Below are 22425 nucleotides of genomic sequence, written 5' to 3' on the forward strand. Positions count from 1 at the left end.
AAGATCCTTAAATTTAGCGTTTAGCTTTTTTAAAGAAAAGTCTGTGTTTTTGTCTGTGTTTTCTCTTAAAATACTGCAGTGAATCTATAAACTGCCTTCACATGACATCCCCACCAAGCCCTCTACAGTCCTTTCCAAGATGACACAACTGCATGCAATTCATCTCTTCCCCCAACAATGTCTCTGTTCCCTTCCCCTGACATGCCACCCAAAACAACTTCCTGCTGCTGAAAACCTGCATGATAAGTGCTGCTGCCTTCTTCCTTCCCATTACCAACCCCACCTGCTTCCCCAAGACAGAGCTAGCTCCTGCCAAACTCTCATGTTACCTGCCCCTGCCCAAGTGTGATGACATCACCCATTTCCCAAATTGCTAAGTAGCTCCGAGTTTTCAGGTGTCATCCACCTGCCACATAAGGTGCGTTCTGAGAGCTAAAGGAAGAACTTCAAAAAGAATATGAAGTCACTGGAAAAAAAAATTATCTGTGTTTACCCATGTTGCAGAGTCAGTTTCATTCAGTGCGGGGAAGGGGAGGAGAGAAGGGAACTACATCCATATACTGGAAACATGCATTTACTTTTCAAAAGAAATAATTTAGATAAAAAATTGGGTAAGCTTGGCTATTAAAAGCTTCCAAAGTTTTAAACTTCCAAATCTCAGGAAATTAAGTTTATAGCTTCAGTGAATCTAACCCATACTCTCAGTGAGTAGTGCCCAAATAATGTATTCCATTAACCAGCTAACTTGCAAACTAAAACTAACTTGCAGAAACTTAAATGCTGTTCTGTTCTGGGGCTTCTTTTTACTTAAAATATCAAGATCTATTAACAACTTAACTTTGGGGAGTTTTAAAGATATGTTGCATATACTTCTAAAGAGCTGGAAGGTGCAAAGAAAAGCATTTGTTTTGGGTAATTATATACTGTACTCAGCTCACTGCCAGGTGCACTTCTAAAGACTGCTGCAGCTTCTGAAAGCTCCTCATTGTAGTCAGGGAGAGATGACATTTTTAAGAGAGACACATAATAGGGAAGTTGGGTGACACACTATTAGTAATTATTTATTTTTAGGGCCGATATTTTCCTTCTGGATAAGAGTGATTAACTCAGTGGGTCAGATCCTCAGCTGGTGTAAATTGGTGGAGCTCCACTGACTTCGGTTTACACCAACTAAGGATCTGGTCCATGTTACATTTTTGTGGTTTGGGGTTTATTTAGAGCTAATATCTGTTTCCTTCCTTTCCATAATAGTTGTCAGTCTGGAAAATACTGATGGATGCATTCTTTTCTATAACATTTAATAATCAATCTCTTTCTTCTGTCTCTTGCATTCAGCTCTTTCTTTTTCCTTTTACTATCTGATCCACATCATTTCACATCAGTTTGCCATCTGCCATCTGCGAAACAGTCAAGTTCTGGTATAGTAAACATTTCAAGATCTACATTTCATATAAACCTCTTCATGTTGTAGATGTAGTTAAGACTACCCATGTCATTAAATTGATCTTCACTATTCTATCCAATAATTCAAAATGCAGTAGAATATTTGCAGAATAATGCATTCTTCTTGCTAACGCTGCTGTTTGCATGTAATCATCGTGTTTTAGGGTTTTTAAAAGTATTTTTAGTATTTGGGTTTATTTTTTAAAATAGTTTGGTTTTCTCTAAGATTTAACAAGTAATGTCATTTGGAAGCCAAGAAAAAAACATCAGTTTGTGTGTGTATTTATGTATTTCATACTAACACGTATCTATGTACATTTATATATAAGTATAGATAGATATTGGTATACTGACTGTAAGTTTCCAAAAGGTGGGGACATGTATTTCCTGAATTGAATGAAGTGCCATTCTATAAGCCCAATGTATCTGCCAAGGCTAATACATTTTCTAAGAAATGCCATCTGGATCAAAATATATGATCAAGATTTTCCATTGACCCTTCTATTTTTTTTTTTTTTTTTTTTTTTGCAAATTATCAAAATCTGGGATCTCTCAGAGATTCCTGGGAACAAATAAGCACCACTAAGGAATGGAATACAAAAATGGTGTAGAAATTTCTGGATTTGAAAGGCCATCTACTGAAGTTGACCAACAATTTTGTCCTGTTTTCTGTCCTCAAAATCAATTAGGAGGAGAAATCTAAATTTGCACTGCTCCAAGACAATATTCTGCTAGTGGATTTTTTTTCATGGTTGCAATACTACATTCAAAATCTCTGCATTTGCCTCAGTCCTAATCTTTGAGATGGTGGGCAAAAAGGTTATGCTTCTAATTAAACATTTCCAAAATGACCTGCATTAAGATAGATACACCTACAGTTTTCTTTGAGCCTGATTAGGAACCCACTGAAATAAGTAGAAAGGCTTTCATTGACTTTAGTGAGCTATGGATCAGGCTGTCCATGGGGAAAGTTGCTTTGGTAAGATGATAGCAGCCCCAAGGATTAATGTATACACTCAGTGATTTCTATAGGATTTCTGAATAGTGTTCAGGCAAATTGAAACATCATTATAAGGATATTTCTTGGAATAGGAAGAAATCTAGTATTGCTGTTTGGAAGCTACAAACACACAGCAGCGTGGGCAGTATACCTCTCTTTGGATCCTAGACTTTATTAGATTCCATTTAACATGTCAGGCTAAATCTTGTTGGCATATCATTCTGTCAATAACTGCCATGCAGACCTCTCTGATGTTGAGTGAGCTGCAGAATGTACACAAGGCACAAGAGATTGCAGAATGAGAGAGATGGCTACTGGGTCATCTATTCCATTTCTCTGTCAGTACAGGATTTTTTACCGATAGTATACTTTTGTGCTGCTTTGTCCAGTTTTGTTTTAAATGTGTTACACAATGGGGCATCTATCTGTTTCATATTGAGATTCATCAGAGAGCCCCCTAATTGTCAATCTAAATTTTCAGATCACTCTCAGAATACAAGGCAGGTGCAAAAATGTATTTTTATTGGATTTGAGGTCCAGACACTGTTTAATGTGGCAGGTTTCTCATCATTGACTTCTCTGATAACTGGTGATAGTAGATTAATCTGACCAGAAACTACTGTCTGGCTGATTTATTATTCTGCACAATTAAAACAACCATGCTTTTCGTTTGTGTGTGAGAGGTAGTTTAAATAGGCTGTAAATAAAATGGCAATCTGATAAATTGTTGATCTAACAAAAGTTTTGGTATAATGAGGATGACTTATTTAGCTATTTCTATTTTGTGGTAAACTTCAAATTGTTTTTAATTAACTGATATATAGTCTAAATTACAATGTTTGTCCAATTTGATACTCAGATAATTTCATCTGTTTAAATTAAACAGATTTAGATGTAAAGTCAACAATAGATCTGATTTAATTAGTTGTGAATAATAGTTGTTTCAAATGTGGTCCTTTTTCAGTGTGTGAAACTTTCTAGGTATTCACTGTAGAGTTCATAAATGAAAAATCCCATAGACTGATATTTAAATTGTTCACACTAGCTATTCGCTGTGCATTATTCATTATGTATGATGTGTTGTTCTTCACCTAAATCCTAGGGTGTTGCTTCTGCTTGGTGATTGGTTCGCTAAAATTTTTACAACGCTAGAATAACAAATAGCAAATTATGCAATTCCTGTACAAATTTTCAGATCAATCATTGTACTAAAACCTGGGGAACTTTTGGGATTTGTGACTATTTTCTAAATACAAACAGTGAATAATAGGACTCTACAAATAACAGTGAGGGATGTACTTGCCTCTTATATTTGTGAATCACATCTGGTGCTAGTCAACAGCTTATTAACTTTGCAAAGTAACTTTTGAATGCATCCTTTGTGTTTATCATTTCCCTAATGCATTTTGATTACACACGGAGTTAACCTCAGTTTAATTTAAGCTTATTAACTGTGCAGAGGAAAGGTCATTACCATCTCCCAGGTCAAATGCCATATCCGCAGCTAACCATAACGTCTTTAAAGTGACATAGGGTGTTTCCATTGGGAAGTAATCCAGTGTGTATCTCTAGAGTCATCCTCATGCTTTTTTAAGTTAGCATACTATGTCCTGTTTACAGTCTAAACAACTGAGGTGGATATTTTATGCATAATCTTTCTTGCAGACTTATCACAGAATGCCTGAATGTTAAACTATGAAAAGATTCAGAAAGAAACTACTTTCATATTGTATCTTTCTCTTTGTTAGCCAGAATATATTTTCTTCTTTGTCTTTTTTTAAATGTACTTGCATACAGGAAGTATGCTCTAATTCCTTTGCTTTAATAATACTGTGCTCAGCATTTCTATAATAATATGGAGTAGGTGAGGATAGAATTGCCAAAAAAACAAAATTGAAGGTGGTACTTAGGGTAATAGCATTACCTATGAAATACCGATAAGCAGTTAGGTGAAAATTTCTTATTTGGAGGGGGAGGGGAAAGGGGAAAGGGAAGGAGAAAGAAACTTTCAGACTCTATTTAGGTTACAAAATGTTCACACCTCTTATGAAAGATAGAGAACTTTTTTTTCCATGGTGTCATCATCTATTTCTCCTTAAACATGTGTGGTTTTGTTTTATTAGTCATTGTCTTTTCTCTTTTAAAGTGTCTCCTCTGTTTGTTGCAGACATATCAGCTGGATCATTCAGCTCACTTTCTGCGTCTTAAGTTCCTGATAGAAAACCAGATGCAATTTTATGTACCAAAGCCAGAAGAGGACATCTATGAATTGGTAATGCTAATTGCTGAACAGTGTTAAATGACACTTTTGTTTACAGGGCACTATTAGCTATTCACTTGCATTAATCAAGGCAATTTTAAATCCAGATGCAATTATCTAATATTTGTAGTACATGGAGTTAGGCTTTTTGATTTTTTAGACCAAAAGTCACCTTGTAGTTACAGTGCCTTGCAGTCCATAGCAAACAGCCATGCCATATAAACGACCTTATTTGCATCCTATACAATAATCTCAACAAGTATTTCTTCTTGTAGACGGAGTGGATTTGTACTCACTGTGTGTGTAATAAAATCACAGTTACTGGTGGCAATCACTATTTGAACTTCCACTCTAATCCCCCTTTTTTCTAATGTTCCTAATTTTCAGTTTGCTCAAAGAAATCTCTTTTGTGTCAAAACATTCCATACTTAGACACCGCTCAAAGATTATTATTTTCCCCCCTGTTGAGCCAGGGGTGGAGTTTGAGGTAAAAAGGCTCTGGAGTAACTCAAACGGTATAAAATTGCTTTCCTCCTATGTTTCAATTGGAATATTTGAATTTACATATCTCAAAAACTGCTGAAGTAAAAAACATTGGTTAAAAAAACCCCATGCCCCTGTCAGTTCAGGATGCCTCTGTTAATGGTGCCTTACTTAAGGATGTGTTGGAATGGAATAACACCCCCAACCTCCAGCACCATTATCACCCTTAAACAAAATAGAGAAATTAAATGAGGGGAAATAGCATTAATGGCATGTTAGGACTGAGAAATGAAGCACTCAAAAGTCAGGAAACTCAAATGTTAAGGAGCCAGATCCTGGCCTTCACTGCTTAGAGGGATCAGAATAGCCTTCTGGGAAATCCCCCCAGTGCCAGGGTAGCATAGGGCTGATGTAGCCATCCAACATTCAATGAAAAATAAAGCCCTGATCCTGCAGTACTTACGCACAGTGCTTAACTTTAAAAATCTTAATTTGAAATCAGTGGGACTATTCACATGCTTAAAGTTCACAATGCACGTAAGTGTTTGAAGGACCAGGACCTAACCTATTAGCAGAAGGACAGCAGTACATGTGTCGTATTGTATATGTGTATGCTTACTAGAAAATCTTTGTGATTATTTTTGTTTAAGTGTTTCTTGAAGAGATCCTCTTGCAATTAACATAATAAAATTGACTAATGCCTTCAGTTTGTAGTCTCTCAAATAGCTATTTACAGGGTTATTTAATATTAATGTTGCCTCACTCTCTACTTTCCTTCTGATCAACAGCTTTTAAAATGTATTCCTTTAGAAAAAGTTTAATAGAATTTCTGAGGCCGCTAAGATGTTCTCTTTTCTTTCATCATAAACCAGGTGATTTTTCAATTAAAATAAGAGATTAGAAATCTATATTTTCAAAAACATTATTTGATAATGTAAATGAAATAATTATATTCAAACATTTTTTTAAAAAGCCCATGGAGGCTTCATTTGTTATGTGCTAAAACCTGTAACTCTGAGGATTTTTTTTTTTTTTTTAGTGTTAGGTGTGCTACAGGGTAGTTGTTCTTTTTAATTTTTTATTTGTTTTTAGTGCTTTTTAGAGTAAATAAGCCCTGGAATCTTTTGGCTGGAACCTGAACTGCTTTCCTTTCCATCTGATTTAGGCGTTACTATTCTGTAAAGTAATGCATGGCTTTAATTGGGAAACAAGGGATTGCATAGAAAAGGCCTGAGTGTTGGGTAGGAGCTAGGGAGGAGGCATCAGGAGTTACAGGAAAGCAGGGGGTGGGGAGAGAGAATCAAAGCATTAGAGGAAAATGGCATCTGTGCAAGGACATGAAAGGCTTGAAAAGAGTTAAAAAAGCTACTGGAGATAGCAATGCCTTGGTCTTTTGGAAACACTGGGAGCTGAGAGGGAATCTGACTGGAACAAAGAGGAAACACTGCCACCTCGAGTTGGAGATTGGACTTGCCAGATAATGAAATGGTGCCATGCTGTTGTTCACGGTATTATAAGAGAGTATAACAAATCTTGTAAGAGGCTCTTGAACTGTCTGCAGTATGAAAGTGTAGATTATTAAATCTCTTCTTTAAGATGCCCTCTGCTTATGCTCATCTTAAAGAATGACAACTCTGGGCTCCTATTTAGTCCGTGAGGGGACACTACACCGGGGTAAAAGACCTACGGCTCGGCCACAGCCAGCCCAGGTCAGCTGACTCGGGCTCACTGGGCTCGGACTGCAGGGCTAAAAACTGCCGTGTAGATGTTTGGGTTTGGGCTGGAACCCGAGTTGTGGGACCTTGTGAGGAGGGAGGGGTTCAGAGCTCGGGCTCCAGCCCAAGCCTAAATGTCTACACAGCAATTTTTCAGCCCTGGAGTCCGAGTCTCATGAGCCTGAGTCAGCTGACCTGGGCCAACCGTGGGTTTTTTAATCTCGACATAGACATACCGCTAGAGTGCAACCCTTGTCATCCAGACTAAGCCCAAGCATACAAGCTTTGTGCAGGAGACCTATGAAGGAGGGATAAGGAGGTGAAATCTTCCCTTATAATCTGTGGAGTACCCACACAGCCACTACCTACATCAACCCTTGGTTGGAGAAGCAGCTGTGGCCCAATTTGTCCCACCTGTGCTGGCTATTTGGGTGCTGAATCCATGCCTCTTGGATGTGCTGGCCGAGCCCCACCTCCTCTCCATGGGCCAGATTCTCAATTTGTATAAATCATTGGAGCTGAGTTGAAGTTAATGGAGCTATGACATTTTACATCAGCTGAGGTCCTGGTTCCATGTCTTGAGAAACCCCTTGCTGAGAAAGTTGCTATGGAGCAGTACTCTGTCGTCTGCACAATGTAGCGTTCACATGAGTATTTTCGGTGCAGCCTTCCCTAATCCCACATACAACCATGCGAGTCACACTTTGTTTCTGGCCTTTTATGCTGCTCAGGACTTCCTCCTTGGTTCAGATGGCACAGTTCATATTGAGGAAAGGGACTAGAAATACTTTATGTTGTGAAAATATCCCAGTTAAGGAATCTGTAGTAAACTTGTTTCTAGGATGGCATCATTTCAATGAAGGTTATTTACGTAATTAATTAAATAACTTTTTTTTAAAACCTTTGATTTAAATCAGGTTGAGGCTTTGTAAAACTGATTTGAATTTTTCTACTATTGCAGCTTTAGATGATAGTGAACAAGTTTGTAAATGTTGCTGCTTCTTTTTTTTTTAAAAAAAAGGGTCTAGTAGGGTCTCTCATTTGAATTTTTAAAAAACTGCCATAAGCAAAAATCAAAATATTGAAAATTAAGTCTCAGATCCTACAAGTATTTAAGCAGATACATAGCTATACTTAAAGTTCAGCATCTGATTCTATCATATGATTCGCAAAAAGAAAAGGAGTACTTGTGGCACCTTAGAGACTAACCAATTTATTTGAGCATGAGCTTTCGTGAGCTACAGCTCACTTCATCGGAGCTCACGAAAGCTCATGCTCAAATAAATTGGTTAGTCTCTAAGGTGCCACAAGTACTCCTTTTCTTTTTGCGAATACAGACTAACACAGCTGTTACTCTGAAGCCTATCATATGATTCTGTGTCAGCGGTTCTCCTCCAGGGGTCTGCAGCCCCTTAGGGGTCCGAGAGCCCTTTCAGGGGGGCCGTGGAGCTCCGCAGCTGAAACCCAGTGCCCCAAGCCCCAGCACTGAAGCTGGGAGCAGCGTGGGGGGCTGAAGCTGGTGCCCCCCCCACACCCCGAAGCCAAGAGCAGCACGGGGCTAAAGCCAGCATCCCTCATCCCAAGCCGGGAGCAGTACGGGACTAAAGCTGGCCGCCCCCATCCCCAAGCTGGGAGCAGTGCGGGGCTAAAGCCAGCAGCCCCCCATCCCCAAGCTGGGAGCAGCTTGGGACTGATGCCAGCACCCCCTCAAGCCCCCAAAGCCGGGAGCTGTGGGGCTGAAGCCAGCAAACCTCTCCCGTAGCCAGGACTAGCTGGGGGGCTGAAGCCTGGAGCCCCAGCACCCCTCCGCCCCAAAGCTGAGAGCCACACTGGGAGCCCCGCTCTCCACCCGTAGACAGTCCCTAGCTACCCCCTGCCTGCACCCTGAGCTACTCCCCTCACTTCACACAGCCCCACCTACGCCACTCCCAGCACCCTGAGCTACCCCCTGCCTGCACACAGCCCCTAGCTACCCCCCTTCCTGCACCCTGAGCAATTTTAAAACTTTTTGAACTGAGTCCTCTCTTGGGAGTTATAATTTTCGGTTGCGTCCACCTATAGCCCAGACAGGCTGGGTGGCCTCCTGAGTGAGTCGGGGTGGAGGTGGCGCTCCCTCCCTGGACCCCGGTGTGCGGAGCTGGCTTGAGCCTCGCCAGCTCTTGCCCCCTCTCCCCCAAATAGAAGTAAAACTATACCCCAAGGCCTCCCTTCCCCGCCCCCCCAGCACAGAGCCCTAAGTCGTTCCCCCACACACACACACACTCGGCATTTTTAGAGCATGTTGAGGGGGGCCTCAGTAGGGAAAAGGTTGAGAACTCCTGGTCTATGTGCTTAAACATTTATCGCACCACGGGGGCTAAAATTTTATTTTTATTAAAAATATTTAGTGCATAAAACCTTAGTCACCTCCCATACAGATTTGCATCAGCATTAACAATGTAGTTATTTAGACATCTGATACGTTCGCAAAGTTATTGTGAATGTTTTCTACACACAGGCCAACATTTACAAAAACAGGAGCTTACAGTTAGGCTGCTAATCCTGCATTTAGGCATCTGAGGGTGGGATGTCTTAAAAGAGAGAAAGGATGTTCCAGCGGTTAGGCCTAGGCAGTGGAGGACCCGGGTGCAATTCCCTACTCTGCCACAGACAGCCTGAGCTACCTTGGCTAAGTCACTTATAGTGCCAGATTTACAGGTTTTTAGAGACCTAGTGGGATTGTCAAAAGCTGATTTCAATGGCAGTGAGCTGCCTACTTGCTTTTGAAAATCCCATTAGGCACCAAGCTGCATTTTGAGATATCCAAATTCCTTTGTAAATCTGGCCCTTAGCCTCTCTGGGCCTCAGTTCCCCGTCTGTAAAATGGAAATAATAGCACTACCCTGCCTCACAGGGTGTTGTGTAGATAAATACATTAAAGACCATGAAGTGCCTATGGTAATGGGATGTGGGGGATATAAGTGACATAGACAGACAGACAGAAAGAAAGAAAAGCATCTGACTGATTTAAAAGCACAAGTCCCACTGAGTTCAAGTTGCAACCCCTAGTAGGTGGAATATAGCCTGGTTGAAGCCATTTCAGTTTTGTTTACTTGTGAAAGTTTGATACATCAGAAGGTGGTGTTCCTTGCACATATAGTCATTTTTGTGTTTTGAGTTTATGGTGTTCCCAGAGTAAGGATGTTGTTGTTGATAATAAATAATAATAATAATAATTAATAATACCTAACTAGCAGGAGACTGGACTCGCTGACCTAGATGAGCATTTCAAGTGTGAAACTTTGTAGTAGAGAAATCCTCTGTCAGATGTGATATTCTACTAACAATTAGGAAATAAATTAAAGAAATGAGCTGAAAAAATCCACTTCAGCAATTTCAGGATATAAAATGAGGAAGAAGTAAAGAACGGGCAACATGTAAACAAGAAATCGGATTTAAAATTTAAAAAATAGTTTCAATACAAATAATGATTTAAATCTGTTTTTAAATCAGAATTCTTACACACCCTGAATTTTTCCAGACTATTAAATAGAAATACCTGGGGGCCAAACCCTGCATTCCTTGTGCACTCAGAACTTTATTGGAAGATGGACATTGTTATATAACCACTTGCATGCAGGTAGTGCTAGAAATAACACATTCTCTTTTAATCACAATCCAGTGTTTCTAAAAATAAAGCAGAGTGGCTCCAGGAATACATTTTACAGGTGTGGGGAAGGCTGCAGTAAATAAATGACTGTGGTTCCTCTTTTGCGCCTTTAATTAAAAAGAAAGATCTGCTCAGAATGGTGACAAGCAGTATAACCTTTTGTAATAATGGATTTTTTATAATATTTTGTCTGTTCAGTTATACAAAGAAATTGAAATCTGTCAAAAAATTACACGGCACATTCAAATTGAGAAGTCCGACACAGCCTCTGATTTTTATGGTAAGTTATCTTCCTGATTTGTTTTTGTTTTTCCTATCAAATCCTGGTGTTAACACGCTCTTATTTACAATCAATTAACCTTAAGGGACTGTTGAGCAAAATAAAAAAAGCAGATCTGACTCCTGTGTCATCCAGAGTAAGAGAAGCCATGAAAAGCCATCTTGCTCACATTGAAGCTGGTTGGATTTTTTTTGTTTTTTTGTTAACAAACTGAATGCAAAGCCCACTCTGGCGCATGAACTGTAGCATGTACAGATCATTAATGAAAGTTATAATTTGAGAAAAGGGAAATGTTTTCTTGTTTGTGTAGCTTCTCAGAACATACTGTGCAAAATCCTTGCCATTAAGAATGTGGCACAGAGATATGCAGCCACAGAGTGCTTTTGGTGAAAAACAGAACCTTGTAGAGCAGAACTCCCCTCTCCCAATAGCCATGTGTTATGTTAATGTTTTTGTTATAAGATAAAGTGTGGCTTTGCAGTAAGTCTCAAGTGACAGTGTGTTGTTGCACTGCTGCAGGAACAGATGGGGAAGCAGATTGTGACTCTGGGCTTGCCTACAGAGGGTGGTAGTACACACCGGTGTTTTGCAAATTAACTGGTCCATGTGAACCTTGCTGGTGTGCATTAAAAGTTCCCTAGTGCGCATTAACGTAAATGTAAAGCCCAGAGTCACAGCCTACCTCCTGGTTATCCTGTTGCTCCAACTGGAAAGTATCCAGCACCATCTCTATGCATGATTTATCACATGTCCCCCAGTGCATTGGGACCAAGGGGAATGGACCCCTTGTCCCCACCCATTTCTGGCCTCCTCCAGTCTCTTCCTTTCCTGTGTGTGCGGGTTGTATAGTGGCCCTTCGCAGGATGCTCTCTCTTTTCTGCTGCTACCCACTACATGGGTAGTCCTCTCAGGGAAGTAAGGAAGCGCCTTGTGCCCCTTTACTTCCCTGCCCAAGCCCCCGAGACAGGTCACAATCTTGTCCAGCATAGACAGGCTTCGGATACACAAGTTTGGCATCCAGTGAAGTCTACAGAAGCCCAGTGCATCTCAAAAGCTGGAATATGCCCTTTAATATTAACACATTTATAAAGAGGGGGAAATACTCTGTATACCATTTTAGCAAAATCTCTGTCTTATCTGTTCTTTCAACTCTTTAGTATTCAAAATTACAAGCCTTTAGATTGGCAAGATTGCCCTTTGGTCAGGCAATTACAGTATTTTTACATTTCTTTTGCAGCCTACCCCCTGGGCAGCCGATCTGCATCTTTTAATGTTTATCCAAAGATTCTGTTTTAATGAATAGAATAATTTTGAATCCCAAAACTGATTATTATACAGCTGTAGGCCATTTTGAATGTTGAGCTCTGGCGCAAAGCAGCGATACTGGCTGCTATTTGAAAACTAAAGATTTAAGACATACATATTAACTAGCACAATTATGACCCCAGGTTCAATAATTATGTCGTGTCTGGGAAGACTTCAATAGGGCTTGTCTTTATTCCCTTTTGGGTTTATTTAGCAGCAGGAACGTAAAAAAGGGGGAAACAATGAAAACAAACTATTGTAAAATAAAATGATCAGTTGAGCTGTTTGAGGCAGGAAATGTGTCTTATGGGTGGGCCTGATCCTGCAGACAATAATACCCCCTCATAATGCTTACTGCACTCATTGAAAGAAATCACAAAACTCCTTTTGACTTTAATGGGAGCAGGATCAAGCTCTGAATAAGGCATGGGTCCTGTGGAAATAATATTAAGTGATCTTGTAATATTAAGCCTATATTGAAATGCATGCATACAAGAGACAAGAGTTAAGGTTGCAAGTGCATTTGAATTTTTAACGCTTGACATTGCCTTTATGTAGATTAACATAACCTTTGTAATTTTAACACAGTGCTTACTTTTACAGTCCTACCAAGATCATGTGCTTAACTTTACATGCAGTGAGTAGTCCTAGTGACCTCTTGCAATATGAAAAAAAAAAACCTAAGCATGTGTGTAAGCCTTTATAGCATTGGGACCCTAAACTTTGCTGTCTTAACAGAGAGATCTTTTTAATTTCCTAGTTTTTTAAAAACCATAATAATTTAAAAAAAAATCTGTAGTGTGGCAACACTGTAGCCCCAAATCAGAACAGCATATAAGCATCTGTATAAGTGCTTCCATGAATAGGAATGCTGTGCTGAATTGGAGCCTATGTTAGTTAGACAGCAACAGAATGTACCTATGCAGGATCTTAAACTAGTGTACTGAATGAGGCAATGCTCTTACCATCTTCAGTGTGCTCTGTAAAATACTGCTTCCTAATTATCACGTGCTTTCACTACTGTGCTTCATTCAATCCAAAGCGAACTTACTGCACGTTTTAAAGATTTTAACGTTATGTACCAAAATTCCACGTGCCTTGTGCAGCCTGCTTGAGAAAGTAAGTGTTATCATTACTGAAATTGTAGGCAACATTAACTGTTGCTATTGCTAGCATTCCAGCTATAATCATAATAATAATGCCTGTACACTTTTAATCTTCTTACAAACTGTTAATTAATCCTGACAGTGCCTTTGTAAGGTAGGGAAGTGTTGTTATCTTCACAGAACAGCCAGAGAATCAAAGGCAGAGAGGTTAAATGACTTGGCTAAGGTAAAGCGACTCAAGGCAGACAAACCCAGCTCCCCAAGCAGAATGGTTGAGCGAATCTCTACTAAGGCCTGGTCTACAATACACAGTTAGGCCAATGTAAGCTGCCTTGCATTGACCTAGCTGTGGAAGTGTCTTCACTTAAATTTGGCTCCCGCCAACAAAAGCGCCTCTCTACGCCTATATAGTAACACTATGTCCCTGAGCAGCATAGAGTCACGGTCAATGTAATTAAGTTGACACAGTGTCAGTGTAAAAAAGAACAGGAGTACTTGTGGCACCTTAGAGACTAACGAATTTATTTGAGCATAAGCTTTTGTGAGCTACAGCTTATGTTCAAATAAATTGGTTAGTCGCTAAGGTGCCACAAGTCCTCCTTTTCTTTTTGCGGATACAGACTAACACGGCTGCTACTCTGAAAAGTGTCAATGTAGACACTGCGTTGCTTACTTCGATTATTACTGGCTTTCAGAAGCCATCCCACACTGTCAATACGGTCGATACAAGTAAGGACGTGCACCACTGACACAAGGAGCCAGGCATGTGCGCACACAAGCGATTTAATAACTGCGGTGGCTGTATGTGACGCAAGTTAGGTCGACATAATTTTGTAGCGTAGACATGGCCTACAGTAAACTCTGCAGAGTTGCCAGCTGAACTTGTCCACTTTCACCAGGTTCTCTGTGGAAGGGGACAATATTGCTTATAAACAGCTCACAAGTATCTCATCAATCTCTTGGTCCCATTATATTTTTCCAGAGCCATGTTGTAGGCTATGTTTTCACTGCAGTGTTAGCTGATCTACACTTGAGTTAATGCCTCTGGAGTTGGTCTAGCTTGAGCACACATTGCAAAATAACACCTGAGCTGCACAGAGTGATGGGACTAGCAGCTGGTGTGTTCTGCTAGCTCGTGTGTAGCCTCGATGGGTGAGTTCAGTCCAGTTAAATGCACTGCTACACTTGAGTTAAGGGGTTTTGTGAATGGGTGGGACTTGAATTAACTCTGCCGTGAGGACAGGCCCATAGTTACCATTTCTTTTTGCCTGGCCGTTCTTCAGTTTATTCAGAATTTCTCTCCCCACTAACCTTGGTGCATGAAGTGAGCTTGACAGATTCCATTTATATTCCAAGTTGAGGAGCCCAGCTTTAAGTCTCTAAATTGGCTGTTAAGTGATAAATGGCCATATGCCACAGTCCTGTGGGCTGGTCCCTATTTTTTTAATGAAAGAATAACTTGCCATCCATAAACATCAACTTGAAGGGAGTCATAGGGTTAGAATAGGCTCCCAGTACATCTGCTTCCTCTTGACTGGTGGCTGATTGCATATCAAACAAGCAACTCTCCCTAATATATACTGATTCATAAAAGTTTTATTTGAGGAAAAAGAAAAAAAAAAAAAAAAACCCTGCGGTCTATACACATCTAGGGTGCCAGGAAGTTTCAGAAAAGCAAATGTCCTTTTTTAGGCAAGTCTCAATAGTAAATAAATAAAGCAAATGTAATAAAATACATTTTATTTTATACACACATTAGAGCTGACATTACATTAATTCCTAGTAATGGATAAAGAAAATCACCAATATCAAATATAGTTGTGCCATTTGCACTCTTAAAATTAAGTCTGTGTCAGTGTTTCCATTATAAATCTCTGGTTTGCAGGTTTATAACTTAGCCATAAAAATGTGCACTGGGACTTGGTGAATAACAAGTCATGGCAGCAGCAGCCGAGAAAAGAAAAAAAGGCAGCATTTTACAAACCAGCCCAGCCCAGGAAATTCAAAAAGTAAAAGCTGACATTCTGCTTGAACAGGCACTATTATGCCTTGTGTGAGTGTCAGCCATAACTCTGAATTTCCTGGCCTTTGTTGATTTGGGACACAAACCATAACATTGTATAAATTTTGTCTGCAAATATTCAACTTCTTGAAGTGACCTTTTGTGGCAAGACAGTTTTAAGTGCATTCCAACAATTTACAGCTGTAGTCTCCCCAAATAAAACTTAAATGATTTATGTAAACGCAAAAATTCAGTTAATCTTTTTAAGTAATTTTTTTTTGTTTAGTAATTTTCCTTTTCAGTTTTTTTAAGTTTTAATACTACCCCTAGCCCCCTGAAAAATTGGGCCCCAATTCTGAAAAGCCCATTACTCACATGGATAATCCTTACTCACATGAGTAGAATTCTTGAATACTGCTGTGGAACTACTTGGCATAAGTAAAGGATGCTCACAATAGGATCAGGTACTGCTTTAGCAAAGATTTTGCTTATTGTGGAAAACAGTGCCCTCAGATACTGCGCATGAGATGTCTCTTGTGGTTTTTATATAACTAATTCTGAAGATGTTTTAATTGTGTTGCTTGGTATTTTTGTAGGCTTTTCTCTCTCTTCTGTGGAAGAAGAAGGGTTTCGTCGGCTTTATGTGAACCGTATAAAAGAGACGGGTCTGGCTTTCAAGAAAGGTAAAAGCTACTGGAAGACTTCTACCCAAGTTAAAATAGTCTCATTATTATTATTTTTCTCTTATTAGTATTGCAGTAGCAGTTAGGAGTGCCAGTCATAAAAGGACTCCATTGTGCTAGGAGCTGTACAAACACAGAACGAAAAATCTGTGCTTGTCCCAAAGAGGTGTTTGGAAGGGCCCCAGATACCTTAGCACAGTGGTTCTCAACCTATTTATCATGGTGTTACCTGGTCCACAGGTTGAGAACCACAGTGCCCCCCACATAGCCCTGTGCTCAGTGCCTTCTGCCCAGAGGCCCCTCCACAGAGTGGGGCCAGAAGCGGAGAGCTGGGTGGAGGGCAGGGACCCTGCCTCCAGACTCTGCTGTGTGGGGACCCCAACCATGTGGAGCTTGGGGGGTAGCCAGGACCCCAGCCCCATTGTGCTTGGCCAGGCAGCAGCTAACTACCCAGAGCCAGCTGCACAGCAGGGAAGCAGGGAGCCCAGAGCTTGCGGCCTTTAGCATGCAGCTGAGCTGGGCCACAGCTGTGTGCTAATTGGGCCACATGTAGCCTGTGGGTTGAGAACTGTTGCCTTAGCACATGTCTACCTCCCCATCCAACCTACGGAATGATTTGGGATTGACTACAGTATATGTACAGTCACCCTTCATTCTGAACTGCTTTTCTGCCAATCCCTTCTCTTACATAGCAGGATCACCATGTACTGCAGCGAGAAAGACAAGTAGTCCATAAAGCCACTCTAGAACTGATACTAAGAGATGAAAAAATAAAATAAATGGCGTATCTTCGCTCCAGTGGCTGAGATCACCGTCCCTAGTTTTGCTTTCAGCCATTTCGGGAAGCATGGCTGCTCTGAACCAGAGATGTAACAGGGCTGAGTAGGCCAGTGAACTGACCCAAAGGGTGTAATCAGCTAAGAGGATTTCAGTAGTGTTTTTGGAGCACTCTACATCTGTTTCAGAACCATGAAAATCCTTCACTCCTTTTTCCTGTCACTTTCCACTCCCCACTCTCTTCCCATATGAATGGCCACCATCTTTCTGGCCAGGGTGTATGAAGTTTCCTGCATAATCCTTTAACATTTCTCCTTACTCAATGAAGGCACATAGGTAGGCAAACAAAAGGCTCTGGGTTCTGTGGTGAGTCAAGGCAAATATAAAGGGGTAGGGAAGGGAGGTCTGGGCAGTCTTCCTTCAGCAAGTTTGGAAATATCAAGTGCAGTTTCCTGAATTTTACAAGATATTTGAGCAAGATTCTAGACAAAAACCAAGCAAACAAAGAAAACTGGGTGCGTGCCTACTCTGGATTTGGAATGCTAAACTAAGTTGTCAGTGGAAAATTGGTCTTTTCAAAAGAACAGGGTCAACGTAAAAAAAAAATCACACTTCTGCATGAACATTTGTGTACCTATTATTATAGTAAGTAAAAAGTAAGATACCTATAACTGAGAGAGAAATAGGGATTATATTTCTCAGTTTGTACAGTTGATAGGACTTTGTATAGTGAGTTTACAAACTGGAAAAAACATTTTCTCTCTACTCTCTTTCAATTACAGTAATCTTAGGTGTTACTCAAAGTAATAATAGGTAAAGAAATTCAGAGAGAAGTATGTTTAATACTTGAAATTGATGATGTCCCTAAAATACAAATTCTAAGATACTTGATTATCTTTATAAACTAATGATATTTCATCCCATCTGACAAGAACCAAGGTTAGAAAGAGACTCTAAAGCCTCAGTTGCAGCATTTATGGTCACATGCATATTAACGTGTTAACACTGTGACAGGACATTAGTTAGCAGGAAAAAAACCGGAACAATGCTAAATGCTTTGACCTGTTTTGTTCTTGTTTAGACTATGATTTTGTGGTCCATTTATTTTGAAGCTATTCTCATTTGTTTCATTTTATTCTGCTGTTAGTTTTGCAAATGAGTCAGTGCAAGTATAAGTTTTATCATGCAAAAAAATAATGGCAAAGGGTGGGGAAGTGGTGAATATTATTAGGGCTGGTCAACCGCTGGGAAGTTTTTGACAATTTTTTTCCCTTTTTAATCAATACATTTTGAATTTTGCAACTTTTGGGCCAGCTTATTATTGTTGTTGTTTTTACAGCTATATGGTGCCCAACACCTACAGTATCTGGGCACAATTATATACATGTAGGGCACATCTACATTGCAGCAGGGGTGTGCTTCCCAGCTCTGATAGACAAACTCTACTCTAGCTTTGCTTGAGCTAGCGTGCTCAAAACAGCACAGACAGCAGCTTGGGCTAGCCACCCGAGTCCAAAACCTCCTGGACACTCTGGGTGCATGTGTGGGCAGCTAGCCCACACCGCTGCCTATGCTACCCCTGGCTACTCTGCTATTTTTAGGGCTCTGCATACCTGAGTTGGGAAGCACACTCGCAGCTGCAATGTAGACGTCCCCATAGAAGTATCTTTTTTTCCCCCTCCCCTAAAGAAGAACAAAGCCCCCACAGCCTCCTCTGACATTCCTCCCCCTTGCACCAAACGTAAAGCCACTTACTTAAGCAGAGTCAAATCTGGGCATCTTATTTCCTGGAGGATGCAGCTGGATTCACAATGCAATTCTTAGGGGAAGTCTTGCTGAAAGAGCTGAGTCTTGCATCCTGCCCTCATGATGGCAAGATTCAGGGTCTGCATGGTCTCCTGTAGAGAGAACTCTGTGTCTAAATAGCCTCCCCCAAGAACAGCTTGTCCTCTAACCCTGCAATTTCCTCTGTCTATCAGCCTGAGCACCCCTTTCAAGTGCAGCTGACACACAGGGGCGTGGAGCAAGAGGTGATTGTGCAGATGAACAGGATGGAGCCTGGCTAGGGGTATGAAGATAAGGACCAGGATCTTGAAATCAGCCCAATGATGGCTAGACAGCCAGTGCAGAATATTATTTATTGAGATGTGCTCAAGTTGGTCTGCTCTGCCAAACAGCTTTCTTTTTCAGGTGACCTCCAGGGCCAGCCCAAGGCACAGCATGTTGCAGTGACCTAGCCTAGTTATATTAATCAATGCGCTCAGTACCTCCAGAACAGATCACTGTGACATGCTTCAGTCTGTGGTGACCCTGGAGGTCCCCCTGATAATGAAAGCTGGTCCAGCATGCAGCTGGCTGCCAGGATGTACAAACCCTCTGAGAGTGAGGTCACATTCTCTGCTGGATCTTCAATATGCTTCCCTTTGTCTATCATCACCACCTTTGTCTTTCCTGGGCTGAGCTGGAGTCAGCTGTTTTCTTTCCAGATTCTTATTTCTCTTAGACACTGGGACTATAGCCATTGTCCAAAATTGGATAAATACCATGAATAAATTTCCAAGCTATACATTTAGCTTTAGAGGATTTATATGACAGGATATATGATGTTTTCAGGACCAGGTAGGAGGCAAAATAAAGTCCTAAATCCAGTTCTGTTTCAGTGGGGGACATTGCCTCTTTTCCTTAGCCATCATAATGGCTTGCCCCTTTCAATAAAGTGCTCATCAGTATGAAGAAAATTAAATAAACGATATAGCTAATCCTGCTTTATAAAGAGAGTGTCAGTGATTCAGTCACATGTGTTCAGATGACTTTTAACGCAGGCATTGCACCATGAGAACACAAGGCACTCCAGTTCTGCCAGACAGGAGAGCTATGAATAGCTGATGGGAAGAGACAACACAATGCTCAAACCAACCAGTAAATCTTCCCAGCTTCTGTCTATTGGAAAAAGCAGTTTTCCGTCATAAAATGGCTTTTACTCCTGCAAAAACAGAAACAGGGATGCTAGAAAAGGCAGAACTGGGGAAATGCCCCAAATCCCTCTTTTTTTCCTATTTGGCTATGAGCCTTATCTCACCTGCCTAGTACTTCCCTAGTTCTCACCCTAAGGTTTTTGGCTAGTAATCCTTCTCCTCTCCCTTTTCTGTATTACACTCACTAGTTTGTAAATACTGAGGGCTACATGGTGGCTTACCTTTGATGGGCAAGGAAGGGCAGGCGGACAAGAAGCCTTCTGCAGAGTCCAGGTGGAGTCTTCCTACACAATACCAGAATGCTAGAAATCTAGAAGAGGAATTCTCGATACAAGGGGTCATGGTCACCTTGCTCTTTCCGTATTGCTAAAGGGGGGGTGTCATCCCAGCTAAATGGAGGGAATGTGTTTGGGGGAGGGGAGTCCTGGCACTGAAAAAGATGAGATCCCCTGATCTAAGATGAATGACGTTGTGATTTTTGCCTCTCTCCCATCCCTTCCTGTGCACTGACAAGCAGAGATGGGCCACCATTACATGACTTCTCCTCCTACCCACCCCTGCAATGCAGCCACTAATGTAAAGCCACAGTCTTGCCCTAAACATTTTCTAACAAACACACTCTGCTAAATGACTCCAGTTAGTGATGAGAATTGTGATGTCTTGAAGCTTGGAAGTCTGACTTTATTGGCACAATTTACTTTAAAGTTAAAAATGTTTTTAGTGTTGATGGCAGAACATTGGACAAGCTGGTCTTGAGGAATTAATTGGTGTCTTATTTCTATGATCAATTTTCTCTCATTCTAACCCCCAGGTCAATGTGAAGCAGGAAAGTAGATTCCTGTCTGAGTTCATCTCACCACTACTACTGTCTTCACCAATAATCTGGAAAGCTTTAGAAGTCTGAATCTGTTTATAAGCAGTGTGTTCTGTAAATGCTGTGCATGGCTCTTCTCCTAGAAAATGATGTAAAGAAAAGTTGATTTCTTCACTCACAAAGGGCGTACAGTGGAATTCAGTGAATACACTGTAAACGTACCACATGGTGACAACAAGGACAATGATACTATGGTGATGGGACGCCGTAGAAAACCCTAAGATAGATCTCTTCACTAAATTCAGCACCCATCAGTGATCCCTTAACATCCATCTAGTTTCTGCATGTTTGGAATCATAAATGTTTGTCATGTCTAGACATCACAGTTACTAGCACTTCATAAATACACAGGCTGAGGTCTTTGGGGTATATGGGTAACAGAAACCTACTGTGTGATACTTACCTGTTACTTTCTGTTCTGCAGGCCTTAAAGCTGGTGATGAAATTGTTGAGATTAACAAAAGAGGAGCTGAAGACCTGGACTCAACCATGCTGAAAGATACCCTTGTTCAGCCTTCACTGTGCCTTACAGTGCGCACTTATCCTGAGATCGAAGGGGGGCAGAAGTTAATGCAACCACCCCCACGCCGCATGGAAAACCTGTCTGACTGGAGTGACAGTGCACTGATGTATAGTGGCAGTAACCAAGGTAACAATGTCCATTGCAGAAATTAACATGAGATGGGTTCACTTTGGTTCCAACATACATCAGTGTAACTCCATTGACCACAGTGGAGTTACTCCTGATTTACACCTGTGTGAGATGAGAATCAGGCCCTAAACATTGTGGTTAGATCATCAACAGGAGCTTCACTTAGGAATTTATGACGTGACCTGTGGTTACACTAAATTGCAACCACAGATTCCCAAGCTAGGTAGTGATTTGGTAGATATTTGGTCAGAGAAATGTGTGAGTTTTTGTTTGGCTTTTTAAATAAGACACTCTTAAGTGTATTTATTTGTTTGATCTGTTTTTGCAGAAGTTCATGTAAAAATGTGGTTAGAATAATGTAAAATGGAGTGGTTTTTCTATTTTCTTTTTCTCCTTTTCTTGCTCTGAAGAAGGCAAACATGAAAGAAGGCTCCTAAAAATTGACCACGTTCCAAATTGTTAGATAGCAGATAGAACACGAACAGGCAGCAACAGTAGTTGAATGATTGCTTTTTAAAAGCAGTTTTGAAGATGAGGTGGGGATATTCATAAGCTCCATACCTGGGATTTTTATATTTGGCCACAAGATGTCACTCTTACACATATAAAATCACTTAATTTTCTTTCTTGAGGTCAAGAGCATCTTGATCCCAGTTTCAGTAAGTTACTACCCTTCCAGTGCAGGGCATATAGGTCAAAGGAAAGGCTAGAACCCTGTTGTCAGATTTTTTTTCCCCTAGTAGGAAAATTGGGGAGGTGGGTATGGCTTTCCCTTTATTTCACTGTTGTCGAAGGAAGAGTAGGAGTATCTCAATTTAAATTGTCGGAAGCAACAAAATAGCATTTCAGCAGATGGTTCAGAGGTGCTTACAGAAGTTTCAGTAACACTATTTTACCTTGTTCAAGTGCTTGCAATTGCCATATGCATCTAAAGCATGGCGTTAAAAATGTTTAAAACTGAACAACACACACATTCTAATTAGGAGGATTTTACATTAAAGTGGGAATAGGGTTTGGGACCTTCTTCAAAGGTTGAGGCTTGGAGGCAAGCATTTAGATCTCCTTCAACACTTTCCATCTCTTTAGACATCAGTGGAAGAAAGTATAAAATGTTTTTCCAAAGCTCTTCTAGCCCCTGTGCATTATTTGGTTTTTACTATCTGAAATTGGATTGAAATGTAAGTTAAATAGAGGTACATTTTATTATTATATCTGGGATTG

General features: G+C 40.6%; 1 protein-coding gene across 10 annotated transcripts in view; it reads left to right on the top strand.

Annotated features, from left to right (window-relative positions):
* Positions 1-22425, top strand: part of TIAM1 (TIAM Rac1 associated GEF 1) — a 254077-nt gene that overhangs the window by 193693 nt on the left and 37959 nt on the right. For 9 of the 10 annotated variants that reach the window (XM_075133192.1, XM_075133175.1, XM_075133180.1 and 6 more), the window contains 4 exons: positions 4611-4715; positions 10749-10830; positions 15840-15926; positions 20977-21201. In XM_075133192.1, coding sequence (XP_074989293.1) covers positions 4611-4715; positions 10749-10830; positions 15840-15926; positions 20977-21201 — 499 coding nt within the window. Of the gene's footprint in view, positions 1-1355; positions 1419-4610; positions 4716-10748; positions 10831-15839; positions 15927-20976; positions 21202-22425 lie in introns of those variants that run through there. The other variant, XM_075133205.1, reaches the window with a different exon arrangement.

This window comes from Caretta caretta, chromosome 1 (assembly GCF_965140235.1).
Source record: "Caretta caretta isolate rCarCar2 chromosome 1, rCarCar1.hap1, whole genome shotgun sequence".
Classification (NCBI taxonomy): domain Eukaryota; kingdom Metazoa; phylum Chordata; order Testudines; family Cheloniidae; genus Caretta; species Caretta caretta.